The sequence below is a fragment of the Dromaius novaehollandiae genome, chromosome 8 (genome assembly GCF_036370855.1).
Source record: "Dromaius novaehollandiae isolate bDroNov1 chromosome 8, bDroNov1.hap1, whole genome shotgun sequence".
Taxonomy (NCBI): domain Eukaryota; kingdom Metazoa; phylum Chordata; class Aves; order Casuariiformes; family Dromaiidae; genus Dromaius; species Dromaius novaehollandiae.
In genome coordinates this window covers 12,506,580-12,527,832 of record NC_088105.1, presented here as the reverse complement: position 1 = coordinate 12,527,832, position 21,253 = coordinate 12,506,580, and the positions used below count along the sequence as shown (strand labels likewise).

At 50.7% G+C, this 21,253-nt stretch overlaps 1 protein-coding gene across 2 annotated transcripts in view; it reads right to left on the bottom strand.

Moving 5' to 3' along the window:
• PRRX1 (paired related homeobox 1) overlaps positions 1-3,082 on the bottom strand; it is a 44,277-nt gene extending 41,195 nt beyond the window's left edge. The window contains exon 1 of one of the 2 annotated variants that reach the window (XM_064515675.1): positions 2,476-3,082. In XM_064515675.1, coding sequence (XP_064371745.1) covers positions 2,476-2,716 — 241 coding nt within the window. In that variant the 5' untranslated portion in view covers positions 2,717-3,082. The remainder of the gene's footprint in view (positions 1-2,475) is intronic. The other variant, XM_064515674.1, reaches the window with a different exon arrangement.
• Between the last annotated feature and the right edge of the window lie 18,171 nt (positions 3,083-21,253).

Below are 21,253 nucleotides of genomic sequence, written 5' to 3'. Positions count from 1 at the left end.
TTTTAATAGAAGAAACATTTTCCCTTGAACCTCTTTCAAATGAATTAATGGTAACACATTTCTTCCAATGTGAAGTGCCCGCATAAAATCTTTTGTCATTTCTGTGTCAAAGTTTTCCTGCAATTTTGCATTATACAAATCGCTCCCAATACTCTGGCTTTTTGCTTCAATTTGGGGCAGAAATCAGTGACAGGCTAGCTGACTTTCTTCCAGGTTGGAGGAACATTTTCAGTACTCTGAGACATTCCGCAATTTCTTCAAACGGCTCCTACCTTCCCTCCCTCAGTAACATGGAGAATAACCAAGCCCTGTGTTAGCTTTTTCCACTGAACCAGCTCTCATTTCTCACCGAAAAAAAGCTCCTACCTCTGTAGCACTGCTTAGCTCCAGCACAGCCTTTTCCTGCGTGGATGGCGAAACACCTTACCAAATACACGCAATAGGTGGGGAAACTGAGGCACAGAGACAAATGGGATCTGCTAAACACATCACTGAAAGAGCCAGAAAGCCCAGATGACAGCTCTGCCAATAAACCAGGGAGGATTTATCCCCTGTGTTTATTTTTTGCTTACTTTAGAATACTTTTAAAACTTTCTAATTCACTGCAGCGGCATTAAAACTTTTACAGCATTCAGAGAACATCTGATTCATTTTAAGCTGTAGTGTGGTCCCTGCTCAGCAACACCGGCTGGGAAACACACCTGTGGACCAAGATTTCAGCCTGTTCCATGCTCCGAGAGTAAGGTGGGCATCGGGGAAATACAGCCCCTCTTTTCCAGGCTGACCAAGGCAGACTTGGCTAGCACTGGAGCGCTCAGCGGTTGGCAAGGGGCAGTATCAGGAGTAAAGTAGGTCCAAATAAAAAAAAGTATATATATATATATATATATATATATATATATATGATAAATGAAATTAAGGGGGGGAAAAAAGTTGTCCAACTATCTTGTTGGGTAGCACCTCGGGGGCTTTTCGGGTGCAGTGTCGCAGTGCATGGAGCCAAAACACGGGCAAGCGGCGATCGCAGCCTCCTCCCCGAAAAATATACGGTTTTAAGGCCAGAAATCGCAGCTTCTCGGGTGCTGGGAAGGGATTTTTTTTTCAAGCGCTTTCCAAAGAGCGGCCGATGCGCCCGGCGCTCCCGGGGCAAGCGGCGGGGCCCGGCGGGAGCTTCCCCGCCACTCGCCAGGCACCGCCGGGCTCCGGCTCCCACGGCCCGTCCGGCGCCGGCTGCAGGAGAAACCGCTCGTTGGAGCGACTCCCCCTTTCCAGCTCTGGGAGCCCCACACGGCGAGGAGCCGCCGCGGAGAAAGAGGCGCCGCGTCGCCGCCGGCGCCCCCGGGCCCGGGACCGCGGCGGCCGCCTCCGCCCGCCGCCCAAAGCGGACCGGGGCCGCCGGGGCGGGGACGGCGAGGGAAACCCGACCCTGGCGAGGGACATCTCCCCGCCGCCCGGCTCCCGGTTGTTGCGTACCGGCTCCTTCCCGCACGGCTGACATTTGCAGCGACTCTGCGGAATTGCCGCGGCGGCTGCCGGCGAAAGGCGAAAAACAAAAAGCAAACGAAAATTGCAGTTTTCGTTTGCTTTTCGTTTTTTTCGCCTTTCGCCGGCAGCCGCGCCGCCCCCATGACAGCCCCCCGGCCCGGGGCGGCTCGCCGAAGCCCCTCCGAAGCAAGCGCGTCTCCAGCCGCGGCCTGCGCCCGCCCCGCGGCAGCTGCGACGGGAGAGGCGGCGGGCGCGCTGGTGCGGGGCTGCAACCAGCCCTCACGGCCGGAGGTGTTTTTACCGAAAGAAGACGGAGGACGAGGGGAATCGGTGGGGGAGAGCAGGGCAGGGGCCGGCCGGCCGCCTCCGCACCCTCTCCCCTCACCCTCGGCGGCTCGTCCCTCTTCAGCGCGGCGCTTGGAGAAGAGCAAGCGGCGTCCGCAAAACCCCGCGCTACTGCTCGCTGCCCTCCAGCCCCGGCTCTGCTCGCCCCGGGCTGCCTGTTCACGGGTACCTGTGCCCCGGTCTGCGCCCCGCCCGGCCCCGGCGCTGCAAAGCGCCCGCCGAGCACCTTCGGGGCGGGCGGCTCCGCTCCGCGCCCGCACCCTCGGGCCGCCCGCGGGCGCCGAGCCGCGGCGCTCCGGGCAGCTCCGCGGGCAATCGCCCGCCAGCCCGGCCGGCGCCGGTAAGGGCAGGAGGGGCACGGGGCTCCCCGGCGTCCTCCGGGCCGCCGCGCCGGCCGCGGCTCCGACGGGCCGGGCGGGCGGCTCAGGCTGCGGGCCCGATCCCGCCCGCCGCCCGGCTCCTTGGGCGGCGCGTCCCGCTGCGGGCGCCGCGCCCAGCGCGCACGGGACGGGGCGAAGGGAGACCGCCCGCTCCCCCGGGCGCAGCCGCCGCGGGGAGGGCGCCGGCCCGGCAGCGGCCCCCGACAGCCCCGGCGCACGTGGAGCCGCCGCCCCCGCGCCCGCCCCGGGGCGCCCCCGCACTTACTGTCCTGCTGCGGGGTGTCGCTGCCGCTGGTCAGCCCGGGCGACTCCAACAAGCTGCGGCCGGGCTCGCCGCCGCCCTCGTCCGCCTGCGCGGCCACCATGTCGCCCGCCTCCTCCAGGTCCAGCAGGTGACTCACGGAGAAGTTCTTCTTGCCTTGTAAATTGTCCAGGCCGGCGGGGCCGTCGAGGCGGGCGGGCAGCAGCGCCTGCCTCTCCATGGCGTGGGCATAGCCGGAGGCCATGGTGCCGAGCGGGGCTTTTCTGCCCTCGCCCCCCCGGCGCCGGCGCCCCCGCTCCCCCAGCCGCCGGTCCCCTTCGAGGGGGAAGCGCGCGGACCGCGGGGGACGGACGGGACGGACCCGACGGCGGCGGGAAGCGAAGCGAAGCCCGACGGGGAGCGCGCAGGCCGGGCTTAAAACATGCCGCAGGGCAGAGGCGGCGCGGCCGGCTCGGGGCGCCGGGGCGGCGGCGCGGGGCGCGCGGGGAGCTGCCGCCGGCCGGAGGCGCGTCGCGGCTGTGGGGCCGCCGGGGCGGGCGCGCCCCGTCCCTCCGCCCCCGCTGCCGGCGGCTCCCTGCCTCCGCCCCTGCGCTGCCCTCCCCTCCCCTCCCCTCCCCTCCGGCCGCACTTCAAACGGCGGGGGCGGCCCCGGCCGCGCCGGGCACCCGCGGGAGGGCGGCCGCGGGGCCCCGCCGGGACGTGGCACCGGCGCGGCGCCCCCCCCCCCCCCCCCCAGCCGGGGCCCGCGGCGCCCCGCAGCGAGGACGGGGCAGCCCCCGGGGAGGGCGCGGCGGCCCCCGTCCCCGCCGGTGGGGCACCGGGGGGAGGCTGTGCCCCCCGCCCCACACGCGCCTGCGGCGGGCTTCGCGCGGCCCCGGAGAGCAGCAGAAAGAGGGAAGCCGCGAAAATGAGAAGTGCAAAAGTGACCGAGAGAAACAGAAGAGAAAGCGCGAACAGGGGAGAGAAAATAAAGAGGGGAAAAAAGAAGGGAAAGAAAAAAGTGCAACAGAGAGCTACAACAGAAAAGGCAGACAAGCCAGACTGCAAGGAGTGAGAGCAGAAGCAAAATAGCAGAAGAGAAAGAGAAGAAAGGCTAAAAAGAGAAACAACAGAGAACAGAGAAAGACAGGAGGAGGGGGGCAGAGGATGCACTCTGAGCTCCCCAGGCCACCAAGCAAAGGGGTCCCAGGCCCCAGCAGTTTGGCCTGGCCTGGCTGGTCCCCGCAGGCAGGGGGACAGGAGGGCACGCCAGGGCCCTCGGCGGCTGCGGCAGGGCGCCCTGGACGCAGCCCCGCATCGCGGAGCTGGGCTGGCGGAGCTGCGCGCAGTCCCGCTAGGCCAGGGAAGGCCTGTGCGTCCCCGCGGCTGGAGCCTGGGCTCCGAGCTGCCACAGCCAGCCCAGAATTTCCATCCCCCCTGATCTGGGGAGAGAACATTTGATGCCATCAAAGGGCTCCAGATTGAAAACAGATGTGCTTCTCCAAGCCTCTCCATGCATTTAATTAAGGCGCAGGCATGGAGGAGACATTTTCATCATTAGTTTGCTTTCAGCCCCCCGCCCCCCCAGACCCGCTTTACCCTTTGCAGTCTCAAACACCCAGACAAGCGTGCCAGGGCTGCGGGGCTCTGCTGCCCCGGGCAGGGGGCAAGCAGGTCTGGCTGGCGTTGGGGTGGCAACAGCAGGCGCTGGGGTGAGGCCGTGCGCACACAGAAGTGCGTGGGTGTACGTGCACCCAAAACGCCGTGTGCATCTATGCGTGCAACAGCGTGTGCGTGCCTCGCTGCACACTGGCATGCCCCTTTCTCCGTGCGCCTGCGTCTGAGGGAACACGCGTGTGTGACGCCTTCCTGCGCGTGGGATAGGGAAGGAGCTGGCTCTCCACGTGGGCGTGCTGGGCTGCATCAGGCTAGCTCTGGTGGGCGTCTGCTCAGGTCCCAGCATGCCCACGAGAGCAAGGGTCTCCAGGTCTAGGTGCAGCACGGTGCGTGCGCACACCTTCCCTTGCTCGGAAGAACGGTTATCCTGGGAGCTGCGCAGCACAGAAATGCCCTTTTCCTTTGCCTCAGCCTTTCCCTGGGATTTGGCTGCGTTCCTTCTTGATGAACCTAGTTTTACCCTCTCCCTCTCCCTTCTCCGCTCCTTCAAATGGATGTCACAACTGACCTGGCTTTTGTGCCTGGGTGCTAGGGAGTCCCAGACATACACATCCCCTTTTCACCTGGGGGGGTGGGGAATGGGATGGGGAGGGGAGTCTCCTCTTACAGTCCCACACAAGCCTCTGCCATGGGGGGTGACAGCAGAAGCCCCAGGAACCAGAACAAGGGTGCCAGGAAGAAACCTCTCTCTGCTGCCTTTCCCAGCACCAGCTCCCCATGGGTTCAGAGTGTGTCAGTGCAGTCATCCCCCCTGAATTTGGGTCAAGGTCCAGGCCTCAGAGGACCAGGAGAGGGCTGGCAACAAACCCTTCCCAGATGACCAGCAGCAGGCAGCCTGCACTCCAAGGCTGAGGGATTGCAAATAGAGTCACTGAAAAGCAAAAGAGCAGCCTCTTCCACCCCCCGTAGGGTAAAAATCTCCTCTTCTCCTCCATCCAGCCTGAATGGGCTCCACAGGCATCTTCCCAAATCCCTGAAGTATTTGCCCAGAGATTTATAACAGCAGCATGCAAAGAAAACTTGTGTCTCTTTCTCTCTCCCTCTAATCCAATCTCATTCACAGCAGAGCCCTTTGCTACCTCCACTGTGCAATATCCCCATCAGTCTCCCTGGTAGGAAGTATTTTCCCTTAAATCTCCACATGTCCCCAGACCTAAGGGCATCCTTTAGACAGCCCTCCCTCCCAGCCTCAGGGGCTGCAAATTCAACCCAAGACCAGCAAGTGCTCTGGAAAGATGGGGGCAGAGAAACAGAGCAGAGGAACACATTTAGCATGTTGGTGCTGTGGGTCACCACATCAACACATGTGCATCTGCTGCAAAGGCAGAGTCTGTCCTGCAAATCAGTAAAGGGGTCCAGCTCTGAAACAGGCTGCCTTGGCACTACCCCAAGATGAACCCACAAGTGTTCCCCACACATACAGTATCCAGAGGGTGAACAGTAACTGGCCTTAAACACAGGATGATAGACTATTTCAAGAATGTGAATCTAACACCTCACTTCCCAAATGCCTCCTGCAACACAACTCGATTTCTGTGGATGGGTGCGGGAACTCTGCCAAGGGACAAGACTTCACACCCACCAGAAGGGATGATTTTCTCCTGCTGTGGGACATGGTCTCCCCAGCCCTAACAATGGTGGGGGTGTGAAGGGAGGGTTTTGGCAGCTACCCAAAGGCTGGTGCTGGTTTGGAGGAACACATTCATGTGTTCTGGCTGCCATGCTGACAGTGAGGTGTCATTACAGGCCTCAGTGTGTCTCAGTCAGACATTTAGTGCTACTGAGTCACTAATCTTGGCGGTCCTGTACACATACTAGCCCCCCAGGACAAAAGGGACAGATGAACCCACCGGAAACTCTTCCAGCCCTGTTTGTCTAAGAAGATAGAGGGCTGGGAGCAGTAGGAGGCCTCCAGGACAGATAAAGCACCATAGAGTTGTTCATGGCTGTTCTTTAAACCTGCTACGACCAGACAGGCTCTAGACCAAGACTTGTCTGTAGTGTGGAAAGGAGCATGGCAAGAAGTCCCGCAGGCTCCGAGAGTGACGGTGCCCATGCTGCCACCTGCACTAATGAAGATTCTCTCTCACTACCCTATCTGTAGTGCCTTCGAGCTACCGTTTTAAGAGTGATACTGCCCTATTTTGCATACGCTAGTTCAGGCCAAATTTAGTGCAGTGTCCGTGATATGCTGCTCCACAGAAAGCATGTCTTGCCCATGGGAAACTTGAGGAAGACAGAGAGACAGAGGTTGTGCTGGGGATGGAGGCACAGAAGAAATAACACCAAGAGAAGCGGGCAGTGGAACACGCTTTTTTAACAGGGTGTCCTGTTGTACTGGGCACCAGCCAAAGGATGAGGCAACCGGTAAGAGGAGGGAAAGGGACCTTGTCACATGCAGGAAATAGTCACATACCATTTGAGACAGCTTCCACCTGTCCTCTTGGCTAGGGATTGCAAGAAGAAGGTGGAGGATTTAGGACTTGAGGTCTCTCTTTTTATTACCTATTAGAGCAGGTCTTTAAACTTCTATAGCTCTGGCCAGCTAAGCTCTCTATGTATGCCCAGAGTTTGGCACAGCCTGTAACCCGGACAAGACCAGATAGGCAGGAATCGGCTCTGTAGCAACCTCATCCTGTGAGGAATCAAAGCAGACCAAAAAGATCAAGAGCAAAAGAAACGACAGAAGAGAGAAAGATTCAGAAAGAAGAGGAAAGCAAAGGTGTGAAGGACAGGCTCTGAGCTCTCTGTTGAGCAAGTCAAGGGGTCCAAGGGCCCTATATAATTTGAGATTTCAGACTGCAGTTAAAGCAGGAGTGGGTCCATCTTTACAGGACAAGCATGAAACATCCATTCTTTAGCTTTTTCTTTTAGCCTGATTCAAAGTTTTAGAAAAACTTAACCTTTGCCTGTATTCTAACCTTATCAAGTTTACTGAACGCTCAAGGACATTACCTTCTAGTGTTCATCTCGTCCTTCTGCCAGCCACCAGCAAAGACGGCAGAGCAGGAGCGAATATTTGCCACCCATCTCAGATGCTTCAGTTTCTTCCTGTAGAAGTGGCCAGCCGCCAGCCCAAGCACTCATTTTGGAGTCTCCAGGAGTTTCTGTAGGATAAATAGCCACAAGACTGGTAAGAGCTACACTGTGGTCCTCTGTAACAAAGATCTCAACAGGCTTCCCCCTGTTTCAGGCAGGGAAACTGATACAGATGCAACTTGTCCCCAGCAGCAAGCACAGAGCAGAGGTGGCAAGATGCACCAGTTCTCGTGACTTTGAGGCTGGGAAGGCCCCTCTGCCACAAATGGCCCAAGACAGCAAATGCTGGATGCACGTATCATTTCAACACCCCACAGGGCAATGAAGCAGTTAGCTTGATGTTTCCCACCTTTCCACCAGCCTGGTATCCAGCTGAACAGGTAGCTCCCCTGCCCTTTCCCGAACATGCACCTCCCACCCTTCCTTCCCAGCTTGTGCCCGACAGCTGCTCACAATCCCATTCCTCCACCTTCCCAACTGCCTAGAGAATGATTGCCTGCTGCTCACACTCCCAGCAAGGCAGGGACCCCTGAGACAAAAGTCCTGAAATATCCAGGAACTGGACAGGTAAAATGCCCAGCAGCTAAAACTCACACTGCAGAGAGCAGCCAGAGCCTCAGTTTGACCCTTCCTGTCCCAAACATAGTGATCGTTTTGGGCATGTCAGTGAGACTCACCAACCAAGCACCAGCCAGGGCCCTGCCTCAACTCCTGTCTCCTACCCTGTGACCACTTCTGATGCTCAGAGAAGGTGAGATGTACAAAAACACAAACTCTATCATTCCCCTACCCCCCAGTTATATTTCAAGAAGATGAGGAAAAAAGAAAATCTTAGCCTCTGCAGCTCTGAAACATTTGCTTCTGCTTTCTTTTCCCATAGTGAATTACAAGCTCATCTTTAGTGGCAGCGAGAAAGTCTCTATCTTGAGTATTTGTCCTGATTCCTGCAATTTCCTGTGAAACCCAGCACTTAGCAGCTCTTGTGGTTCCCACCTGCACTGATATGGTCTACCTGAGTATGTTATAAGCCCTCAGAAATGTCCCACTCACCTTTGTGTCATGTCCAGACAGGGACTTCTTAGGACCTACAACTATAATCACAGGGACAGTTTTCAGGTACAACAAACAGGAGCTGACCACCTTCCCAAGGGCCTTGCAGTCAACAGGAAACACTCACAGCAGATGAGCCACCAAGGCAGCAGTAATATTCCCACAGCAACTCATGCTCCTCATAGTCAGCGTCACCAGAATGCAAGAAGGACCCAAGCACTGAGTAAGCCAGGCCTTAACCCACTCTGCTCCTCACACTCAGCTCTTCAACACTGACCAAAACATCACATGCCTTTTCCAGCCATGCACCTCTTCATACTATTCCCTTGTTTCAGGTTTTCAGGTGCCCTAAATAACTTCTCTTCTACCTGAGTAAGAAACCAGGGAGAGGAATTTGTGAAGGCTGTGACACACAGGTGTGGATTTTCAGCTTTCAAATATCATTGAGCTCAGGTGAAGTGCTTTGCTTAGTAACATAAACTAGTTTGGATCTCTCTGCCCTACCTTATTTTCATGAAAGTTGTCAGCATTTAATGTTTTGGAGTCCTTTTTCAATCTGTCAAATTCGGTTCAACCTAGCTGTTCAAAACTAGTATTGCAGGAGGGCAGCTGGGAAAGGGAAGAGGTAACAGGCAGTACAATTGCACAAGCTTGCATCCCTAGGAAAACACAGTATATTACTGCTCTGCACTCCTTGGCCTTAACTGTGCAAGGCACTCAGGGCTATTCTGAGACACGCTGGGGGCCTGCCGGTGCTGCTCTCCTGAGGACCTTGGCCGGGTGCCTACAGCTGAGACGGGTGAATCAAAGAAGCCCCATGTTCAGAGGGAAGGAGGGCATGAATGATGCTTACTCCTCTTCCAGGCCCATAGCAACAGCTGCTTTGGAGAGCAGCTCCCTGAGAAAGCTTTCTGAGAGACCTCTGCCCCTCTCTTCCCCAAAGCATCAGCCACAGCTCCCTAGGAGCAGGCTACTGAGGCATCAAATCAGAGCATCTCTCCGCCACTGGCAACTTCTCAGGCTGCATTCATTCCATCCCATTCCATTCCTTCCCATCCCATCACTTCCCCATCCCAGCAATATCCTCACTGCTGGACTCTGGTGCTGATGCTCTGGTGTTGGAGTGCTAACCCAGAACTTTGCAGCCCTCAAAAGTTTTCCTCCCTTCTCCCTGCTGCACCGCATTCCTTGAAATGTCTGGTCTCAAGCTGCTTTGCACTTGCTTCACCCAGGACTGAATTAGAACTATGTGGAGCTGGAGGCAGAGGGCACCTGCAGGAACATGTGTGTGCATATAGGTATATCACCTTACACATGTGTGCAAGCATTTGGGCATGTATGCACACATTTCCAGCCAGCCCTCTCCACCACAAACTCCTGCTACACCCTTGGGCCAGATCTCCCTCTTTTTCCTTCTTCTCTTCCTCACATAGAGGTGCATTATTAGATCTGTGGGGATCAGGTAGTCTATAGTCATTTTAAGCTGTAAATTCAACATCAGGGTTTCCTTTAATCCCAAACATCTTGATATCATCTGGAAATGCCATGAGCGGTATATAATTAGGGTTAGCGTACAGATTAATACCAGCAGCTCCAGGGTGAACAGACCATCAGAGTCTAATCAAAGCCTAAATGGGGCAGCAATTTAAAACTGAGATTTATTATTCCTCTGCATAATATTTTCAACCAATGGCTGCGTTCACATCACACACAATCATTCCTGGAAGTGCTATCACATCTCCAGTCAGGGTGAGGTAGCTTGTTACTGGTTCATGGGGGTGATAAATACTAGGCTTTGGGAATGGTTATTTAGGAATTGCAACATCAACACTGTACAAGATTTAGAACCTGAGCCAGAAGAGCACTTAAACACATGCGTAACGCATGGGGCTCCAGCCCCACACAGCTGGTGGGACAAGGCCACGCACTGATATTTTTTGCTGGGTACTGGGTACTGGTGATTGTAATAAGGGAGGTGGCCCCGGGACACCAGCTAGGGGGTTCCCTATTTGCCACCTTCCTCAGCCACATGGGTGGGGGTGAGGAAGGTGTGTGGTACCCAAGGGGGGATAAACCCACTTCACAGCAACAGAGCCATCACGGCAACTACCACCATGCGGTGGGGATGGTGGCACGCTCAGCTGAGGGTTGGGGAGGGAATCCGGGGCCAATCTTCCCCCTGACCAGGGAAGTCTCCCCGAATGATTTAATCTGCACAGCCCCCTCTGGCTGGTCCTTCAGAGTGCCCCCCATCTCGGAGGTTTGGTTTTCAGGGTAGGGGCAGCTGGGCGGTCTATGCAGCATCTGAGTTGGAGTTTTCATCAGCAGGGCCCTTACTTCTTAAAATCTGCTGTGCTCAGGCTGTCTCCTACCCCCCCCCCCCCATTAGGGCTAGAGCACTTCCCTTTCCCTTTCCTCTTCCCCTTCCCTTTCCATTTTCCCTTGTTTTGCCTTCCTCTTTCCCTTTTCCCTCCCCTTTTAGAAAACAAAAGTGGAGGAGCAGGCTGAGAGAGAGGGAAGTTGTTCACCAGTTTGTCTGTATAAGTCCCCATTTTTAGATTTCAAGATAATCAGAGTTTCAACAGCTGCCACTTTAGCCTTCAAAAGAGATGAGAGGCACATTCACCAGTGGGGAAAGGCAAGGGCTAGTTTCCTATTTTCTTTTTCTAAAAGTTCGGGTGACCAAACCATACTTCCTTCCCATGTGGCTACCTGCTCTGCCACTGGCCCCAGAAGCTGGCTCTGGGGCAGCTGCGTGTCAACACTGCCCTGAGATGATGGGCCCAAGGATCAGTGCCCCAGCAGAGGTGGAGCAGCACATAACACACATCACAGCCTCTTGAGACAACATAAGATGGGTTTCATGGGTCCCACCCATGCCTCGTGCCAGAAGAAACTGCAGTAGTATCAGCACAAACCACTTCCATCTGCTGCTTTGTTCCAGCAGCTGGATTATGAGCAGCTGGACTGATGGTGGTGGCGTGAGCTGTGCGGGACCATGGGAGCGAGCAGGGACGGGGCGCAGTCCTGCAGGTGGATGGGGCTCGCCTCCATTACACTGAACCCGTTCTGGTACCTCTCATGGATTTCAGTGGGTTACTTGTCTCAGGAGCCGTGACTGCACCTGGTAATGAAGCAGATTGTGGCCCTTTGAGGTTGCCTGCTCCTCCACCACGGCTCCCTCCATCCACCAGGTACCCCCCGGACAGCTACACAGAACTAGCCGAGTGCAATCAGGGCTGAGCTGTGTGTTCCCAAGGGCTCAGACCCGAGCTGGCTCCAGAGCTCGCTGCCTAAGGAGCCGCAGGTTTGGATAAGCCAGCCATTTAAGCAGGGTTTTATTACCGGGCAGGGTAACAAAAGCACTCAGAGGTCATCCGGGAACTTTAATCAGCACCAAGGGTCACTGGATAGCAGGCCGAGACGGGAGATGAGGGCAGGGCCCAGGGCACGCAAATAAATAAATAGATATATTGAAACCACCTCTGCCTCTCCAAATAATCTCTCTCTCTCCCTCTGCATGCACATTATGGAGATCTGTGCTCTTTACAATCAAACAGCCCTAATTGCGCCAGCAGAAACATCAAGATCTCCTGCAAATTTAGCTAAGATGTTTATCCACAAACTTTTTCTTTTTTCTTTTTTTTAAATTTCTCACTGCTGGAGATGAGAGTCTGCTGGGCTGCTCTTGGGCTGGATATCAGATATCCCTAACCCTGGAGAAAGAAAGCATCCCACCAACTTCTCTCCCCTACCGGAAAAAAAAAAAAGCCTCCCGTAATCAGAGTCTGGGCAGACAAATTGGCACCACTGTTTTCGTCTTTTCTCCCTCCACCCCTCCTTTCTGGAAGAGGACTAACCCTTCGGAGCACAGTCACAACTCACAAATATTTGCGGGTATTATATTGCAAGAGGGAAAAAAATCCAAAGGAAGGTAACTGTTAATAGCTTAGCCCCTCTCCCATGGAAAGCAGCTTTATGCATGTCCATAAATCTCCTTTGTAAGTGGCCATTAAAATTGCGTCTTGTTTAATTTTTTTTTTTTAATCTCGTTTAAACACTTTTTCTCATCTTGCAAACGAATGATGTCATTGGCAGGCCCAGTAATGAAATGAAAAAAAGTCAACTTTCTAATGTTTTGGGGGTTCTCGCAAAAAGCAAACCTTTCAATACTAGCCTGCTAATCCAGCCAAATATTTAAATGTGCACTTAACAACCAACTTGTACTTAAGTGCCTTGCTCCCACGGGGACATCTGTCCACACTCATCTTCATGCACAAATGCTGTGCTTAAAATTAAGCGTGTGTTTAAACTGTTGCAGGATGACACTCTGGGCCTGATTCCTGAGCTATTCATTGCGTGGACAGAACATGGCACAGACCCCACGAGCGCTGTACACGGGTGCCCTGACAGGCTTGCTGCTGGTCCCTGGTCTTCCCTCTTCTTCTACAGTCTTGTGAGCTTTGAGACTGATGTCCTCAGGGTCTCCTGTGTTACCGCTTTCCTTATAACGCAGTCAGGCCTACCTCTTCTGCTCAAGGGACTGCTGCTCCACTGCTGAAGGGACAAGACTTTCTCCAGATGCCAAAAAATAAGATTGTCACTAACCTGCCCTATCCTTTGCTTCACAGACATGCCCTTGACACCAGTGGTCCCAAAATACAATTTAGCTGAAAGACTCCTTGCTGTATACTTGTTGTGTTGTTTGGTTTGGGTGTGTTGAGGCTGGGGGTTTTGGATTGGGTCTTTTTATTTTTGGAAGCCATTTTAATGAAGTGGAAGCAAAACCAAACAGCAGGCTGTACAAATGGGGGAAATAAATGCAAAACTAGAAAATGAATAATTGGCATGGCTTTAATTAAAAAGCAGTTAACTGTTTCGGGGCAAAGAGCATGGGTTTGGGTTGACACCGCCTGAACCCTGGAAGGAGCACATTAAGCTGTTCACCATGCTGCGGGTTAACAAAATGGGAAATAAATACATCCCAGCCACTTGGAAAACTAAACCATCTTTAGGGCTCAGCTGTAAACTTTCTTCAGCAATTTATTAGAGCTCCAGAAAACACTTGTTGAGTAGCCTTGGCCTATAATAAATATCAGTCCTTGTTTGTTTGTTTTTGTAATGGGAACAAAACCACATCTTTTTCTTTCTAAAGTGGATAATTTAATTACATGGCAAGAAACATGTTCATTGTCCAGAATACCCAGAGAAGACTGCCATGAAACTCGCAGTTCAGCAGAGAGAAGCGAGAAGTGGAGCCATCTGATACCCAGAATCATTTGCAGGGAAGGTTTTCTTGTCGGCACATATGCTTCATCTGGAGATGACGGTAGCACTGGGGTTGTGGGTACAAACAGGAGGTAGAGACATGCAAGCCACACCATGCAAGGAGCTGTACATCTGTGTAAGATAGTTCTTACCTCAAAGGATTTAGAGCCTCAGAGGGACGAGGCAGACAGGAATAAAAAGGGAAGAGGCACAAAGCAGGGAAGAGACTTGTCTGGGTCACACCGCAGGTCAGAGGTGGTGAAGAGAACAGAGCTCAAGCCCTCCGTTCTCAGCCTGGTGTGTGTACTCACATATTTGTCATTATTTCCTCTAGAAAACCTCAGGTTTCTCCCCCCGCTGCCAGCCCGGAGCCGGTCGTGTCTGCATGTCAGCCCCGCTCCAGGAACGCCGCTTAGCTGCTTGCTGACACGTCCTGCTTGCCTGGTAGGGGCCTCTTTCGGACCAGTTCCAGTAAAATGGATGTTGTTTGAAGGCAGAAAAACACCTTTGTCCTGCATCTCACATCTGATCTCTTGCACTCCCTCAAACCTAGTTTCAGTCCGAAAATATCAATGTTTCAGTACAGAGGTGGAAATGCTGCAACATTTCTTGCTCTGCAGGCTGTCGCCTCTTCCGCTGGGATTTGTCCTGGCCTTAACAGTAGGAGGCAGACAGTAGTGGGGATCAAAAGTACCTCGGGAGGCGAATATCCTCTGAGACCAAGGAGGGGCTGTCAGTATCAGTCCCTTTCCATGCCCATTTTTGCGGGCCTGGCTTGCAGAAAGGGGAACCTTTTCAAGCCGGTTCTTGGTGGGTTGATTCGCTCACCCTCCCCAGGCAGCCTGGCCCTGGCTTTAATGCTAGGAAAGCCTCTGAGCTGAAATAGGGACTACCCAGACAAGCAGCTCCCCAGCGTGCTTTTCCAGGGACAGCCCAGCAATTATGGTCAGCAATAAAGAAATCTGACGGTTGTCAAAACACAGACCCTCGTTCCTCCAAGCTCTTCTTGAGGGGCACAATTAGCGCGCTGATGTGATTAAAGCCACGTTCAGCCCTGCAACAGGATGGCCAGATGCACCCAGGCAACGCCACCGAAGCCAGCCGCCCAGAACTGAGGTGCTGGTTACCTGATTTGCAGCCAATCAAGTAGAAATCCACCATCCCTGTCCACGTAGCTACACCATGCCGTTAAACAGCCAAACCCTCTTCCCTCACGTGTCTTTGCGGGAGATGAATTCCATATGGCCCAGAGCACACAGGCTAGGGATGGAAGGAGGGACAGGAACAGCGTTGCTTCAGGACGGAAGACAATGGAAATGTTTCCACTGATTCCAACAGGTTCTGAATCAGCGGCTGCAACCAATTTTCCTCCTAAATGGACTTCCATATGTCTAAAAGTCTCGCAAGCGCTGGAATTTGTTACAGAACGAACCTGTACTTTATTACTCTGCTCCCTAACTCCTATAGTTTCTCCCTTTAAATTCCTTGCTCAGCCATTCCTGGGCTTTGGGGTTCACTTCCTAGAAACGTATTCGCTTCTAAAGCGAACGTTTTCCCTGAAACAGAGAAAAGTCTTCTCCTTCTACCCCCAGACGTCATTAAACTCTGCTGAGAACTTGTATCTTTAACTTCATGGGAAAAATAAGTGGCTCTACGTGCAGAGAGAGAGGGGAGGAAATCAGGTTCACCAGACCTGAAACCTTCTCTGCTCTACAGATAGTCTTTGAAATGCAGATATCTGAGGACAAGCCTAGCAAAGCTGATTTTTACTAGAAATTTTCCATTTTTCACTTCTCTAAAAAGAGAAGAGATTTCATTTTGCTCTCTTTCTGACTGGCATCTTTAAACTAAAGATCTTTCTATTATTTCCTTTGTTCATAAAATCTAAATAAAAATAGGCAGAAGTGGACTTCCTTAATTTTCACCAAAACCTGTTTTTAAGGAAAGACAGTCAATTTCCTGCCCACCACATCTGCGCTATGTATTACTTTTAAAGGGATTTACGAACCTACGCACCATTTTCAAAAGCACTTCAGGCACTACAAAGGACATTTGCAGAGCCAGCTCAATGTCTATGTTCCAGTAATATCAGTAAAAGTTAAGCAGTCAAATACCTTTCATCTTGTCCTTAGGTGTCAATGAAAGCCAGGCTTTCTACAAGGTCTTTGAAAATAGGGCTTAACTTAGATCAAACTCCTAAATCCTAACAGAATTTTAGAATTTACTTCTAATGCTAAACTGAAATGGCCATAAACATTGTAGTTTTTAAACTCATCTATCCGAGCAAAAATATTTTTGATTTACTTGCAAGAATGAAAACTCCCCAAGAAAGTTTCAAAGCAAAAAAAAAAAAGAAAAAAAGAAAAAAGAACCCCAAGGTCTTATTTTATTCACAATTGTAAGAAGTTTCTTAGCTTGCAGGGTATTTTTAGTTAATGTTAACTTTAGTTTGAGTGTTGTTTCAAAATGAAATCTCAAAACATTTTACTGCAAAACAAAAGCCAAAACGCTTGGATTTCTTTTTCTTCCTTTGCCAAAACAGTTCGTCAAGCTGATGTGAAATCACAGACATTTTAGCTGACCTAAAGCCAGTCTTCGGCAAATAAATAATTTGCCTAAAAAAAGAAATTGCCCCATTCTAAGAAGGAGGATAAAATCCATCCGTGATTTTTAAGTGCTCAGACTGAATAATGATGGAGTATTTGTCCCGATGATAGAAAGAGAGAAATAAATTTTCCTCGTTACTTTACACATATTTATACATATTCTGAAATTTATATACACGCGCACACACACACACGGTTCTTTCCTTCCAACATGAATGTTTTCAACACAGAAAAAGTAAAGAGAAGAGATTTAGTGCTGATTAGAACAAAAGTCGTACTGTACCTTACAGATTTCAGCATGTCTCATTAAAACCGGGCTTGAAATATACATATCCTTTAATAAATAAAGCTTAAGGTACATAAACACTGCAGCGGATATAAATTATTTTAACCAAAGTATGTAGGAAAAAAAATTACTGGAACACCATGATCCAGGGCATTTTACAGTAAATTGGACTTCATCAGCGGTTTTGCATTTTTATTTGATTTTGGAGTTCCTCCACTAAAGCCGTAAGTTTTGTAGAGTTTATTTCACACCTTGTAATTTAAAACGTTACACTCCGTCGAAATTCCTCTCAAAAAAAGGGCCCAAGTAATTAATGTCTTTGGGCTCAACGTTCATTATATCCCACTAGTGTGAAAATTCATAAAAATAAGACATGGGATTAGGAGCTTAACAGCCTCACACATTTGCAGAGCTGCTGCATTGGCAAATATTTCTCTGCCGTTTCGGAGCGGAGAGCTCTCTTGGCTGCTCTCATTTGTTTCGTTGGATCATCCTGAGTCATTATAAAGGGCCTGAAAGGAAACCTCATGTCTCGTGCTCATTTTTTTTTCCGGAAGCAGATAAATAAAAGCATTTTGAGGCACTTCTTCCCTTGCTCTTCTATTTCTTTCATTCGGGGGCAGGACACGCTTTAACTCCTCATTGTCTCTCTGGGAGACAATGGGAATTTGGGCCACTCGCGGCAAGGGGACTCCAGATCCCTGGAAAGGAAGCTGGACCTGGCTTTTGATTACTTGAGAGCTGAATTGCTTCCTTTGTGAAAATGCCCCAAGTTCCCGTCCATCCGTGGTTCCAAGGAGGTGGAACGGCTCCGGGTTGAATCACTGACTCCGTTTTGCCTTCAGCAGATTCAGAGAGACGGCAGGCAAATTTGTGCAATGAACAGTAACTTTGGACAGAGTTTAATTTTGGAGGGACATAAACCATTCACAAAGTTGGGCTGAATTTGACAAGCACATTTTGCCAAAAAAACAAACAAAACCAACAACCCTAATAAGGAGGCTCTTTTTTAAACTTCAAAACATTTCATTCCAAAGTGTTTTCAAAGCAAAGAGGTTGACTTCATGTAGGTGTTTCTGAAATGAGCCTTTTGGAGGTTTTATTGAAAAACCTGACTTTAGGAAAAAAAAGAAATTAAACTGTAAAATGGAACATTGTGCTTCAGATCAAACACTGTGTCCTAGGTTGACTCAAGATTTCTGGATTTTTTTATCTTTTTTTTTCATTTTTAAGATTTTCTTGGTCCAAAACAAACTGAACCGCTTCATTCCCTGGACTCGTCCCCCAGGTATCTGAATTTGACCACAGTACAAAGCATCCTTTTTTCACCCAGGTCAGAATCATTCACCCCAGGACACGACTGGCCAGAGACCCTAAGGAATAGATCAGTGCAGCTTTCCCTGCAGCTCTGGCTATGCAATTTCCTTCCAAACTGGGGAATTCCTATGGTGCAGAAGTTTGTTCTAGATCCAAGTTAATCATCAAGACTCCCTCTATAGCTAGCTGATGGTGAGAAATTCCAGCCCAAGATCTTTAGGACAACTCATACTCTGAACATGACACTTGATTTTAGAGGAAACCAAGCTGACCAGTTTGGACCCAGAGATACTTTGAGAGGATGTGAACTCCAGCACAAACAACCTCCTGGGCAGAAAGAATCACTGCAAACTGCTATTTTCATTAATACACATAACCGTGGAAAGGAAAACCTTTGTCTATGACAGATCAGCTACCGCAGCTTCCCAGCAGCAGCTGGGAAAAGTGCATCGACATTCATGTACTTTGCTGCATTCTGATGTTCAAGGTCACATTCACATCACCTTTCTGCCAAATGCTTTTTATCTGTGAGATGGACTAAGATCACTGATCCAGGGAATGGCTTCTCAGGAAGGTCTCTGAAGGAGAACAGGCCAGGAAAAAAGGAGCATGTTATTTTCCTCTGCACTGCACATTTTTAAGCAATATAATTAATACAATATTTTAGTATCCTGAATGAGGTTTACACATTTTACCCCATGAACAGCACTTCTAAACCCTATGCCTGTAACAGTTAACATAATATCAATAAAAACTCTTAAAATCACACATCATCTTTTGAGCTTAATGAAGGCAGCTCCTACCACATCAGCTTTATTTGGGGACTATGTTGCGGCCTCCCTTTGGTCTCCAGCCCTTAGAGAGCAGTTTTATGCTGAGAGCGAGCACCTGTGCAGTGAAAGGGCAAGTGGATTCTAAGCAAACATCAGGGCTGCTTAGATGGGTGAAAACTGGGAGATCTCTCAGCAAAGTTATTCAGCTTGATCAAGAAATCTGTCATCACGTCCTCTGGCTGGTGAAGAGGTGATAAAAATCACTCAGCTTTGGGACATGGAGTGGTTCTCTCAAATTTAAATCAGATGGAAAGAGAGACAACTTGTTTTCAGAAGTAGCTAGGCTCTCAGCAAGGATGAGGAATCTTTACATTTTCATGCAGTTGCAAATTGTGCACATTTAAGAGTTCAAATAAAGCACTAAAAATCACCATACTTTTGTAATGAACTTATCTTGCATCATAGCTCTGTGTCCTCATGAGGACAACTATCAGGAAGTCCGGTACTGTTGCCCATGCGAGCATGGAGCGATGCAGTGCTCTATTTGCTCTGAGGATGTCTACATGAGCTGATGCACAGGCATGAAGATGAGCCACAGATGGCTTGATCAGTGTTGGAAGCTTAGTGCAAATCCTAGCAAGTTTTGGATGCTTCCCACCACACATACTGCACTTTCTATCTCACTCCAGAGACTGCTGTGCAAATGCTTTAAAGGGTACGACAGAGAAAGGGCTATGCCAAAGGGAAGAGAAAGAACAGTTCTCTTTAAAGGCAGTGAATGGGACAGGAAGACCCAAGTTTAAACTGCAGCAATGGAGTTTCAAATTAGGCCTTGGGGTAAATTCCTACTGATGACTGACAGATTCTCCATCACCACAGAGTGTGAAAACCATCAGACAAACATCTGTCAGGACAGACATAGCAGACTTGGCTGTGGCTTAGGGCAGGGATACGAGTTAGAGGACATCCCAAAGCCCTTTCCAACTCTGTGAGTCCAAAGCAGGCAGTCACCCTACCAGTCCCTTTATCTTGCATGGCACTGAAGGTGCACCCCAAGAAGACAGAGTCTACAGGTAAAGTCCACACACAGAAGCTACTGAAGAAGTGATCTAAGAAATAACATTACCACTAATGCAACCTTTCAGCAGGAGGAGAGTTCACATTTCTTCAGGGAAACATCCCCATGAACTCACACATACCTGCACAGTTAAGCAGTACTGAGACAGAAAGTCTAGTTTAAGGGTACCCAGGACTGGATCAAAACTGCTGTAACCCCACACAGCAAAACTGTGATCCAGTATATATCCCTCTGACTAGTCAAAATTATCCTCTGAATTGTTACAGGGTAACTTTAGTCCAGAAGAATTCATGCCAGATGGGGTATCATATGTCCTCCCGCAGCTGACGTAAAACATGAAGCCAATATAAACACGATATAGCACGTTCTAGCTAATTCAACACAAAGCAACAGTGTGCACACACCTGATCTGGATCATATTTGTCCTGCCAGGTGATTTTGCAATACACAGACTGAGTGTTAATGATGCAGAATCACAGCCCCATCTATTGCCCCTTCAGACGCTTGGCTGACAAGCCCTCATCTAGAGCTTCCTGCTTTAAAAACTCCTCACGCCAGGTCAGGCTCACATGAAGCGTTCAGATGCATGTCAATTCACATGCATTGGCAGGACTAAAACAATCCTGACAAGTTTTGTTCACATGAGCTTTTCCCCCTCTCAAGCAATGAGTGCATATGTTCAAACCAAACGGAGCCTCTAGAGAAAGGGGTTTACGCAGCTTAGTAGAGGTGCAAGAAACACCACGGATGCTCAGCAGCAGTTCCATAAAACAACCCAGCACGAGAGTCCCAGACATCAGCTCTGAGCAGTGGATGAGACAAACAGCCCTTGCTCTGCTCCCAGTAATAGATCCCACTTTCAGCCGACTGTCTGGGCTAGTGGAGCTCTCATTTTGAGCAGGTCCCTGCTAACCTGAGGCTTTATCTCATGTAACGCACAGATCTAACACACCTCCTGTGCTCAAGACTAGGCCCTAGCAGGGCATTCTCCCACCTTCTGCTGTAGCTGTCACATGTGGTCTCCGTGTCCCGTCAGCCCCACTGACCACCTTGCAGTGGCCCCTCAGCTAGGGCTCAACAACACGCAAGGTGCACCAGGGCACCCTTCCCGTTCATATATATGCTCTTGTGCCCCCTGAAAGCACCTTTCCTATTCTCTGCAAACAAAGTTCAGTTGGAGTGAGGGCCATCTCCTGGTTGCCACGGGCAAACCTATTGCCCATCTGTAACCCAGTTAGGATAATGGCATTGGTATCACCCAAACAAGCCTGGCATGCAAATGAGGCCAGGCTCATTTCCCCTCCCTCTCCAGCCCCTATCTCCAACGATACAGGATGGCATCTGTAGCCTTTCTGCAACTCTGGGCTGTGCCCTGATTCTTCAGAGCCCAACCTTTAGGCTTAACACTAGAGGCTGTCACCATACCTCTTGGCCCTGCTAGAATTTCCAGGACTTTTAACTGAGACTGGAGACCTTGCTACTAGGAGTTGCCCCCTGAGAACTATCAGTCTGAAGATACAAGAGCGGGAAGGCACTCTGGTGCATGGAGAGGTGAAGTTGCATTGCAATCAAGAGATGCAGCTACGTTACCCCCATTAGCTAGGTTTAATTTGGCTTACCTTGCCTTAATCACATGGTGAAGTGTGACAGGGATTTGGGACAGGGACAGCTTCTTGACAAGCTCCCAGCATCCACTATCGGCCTGAAC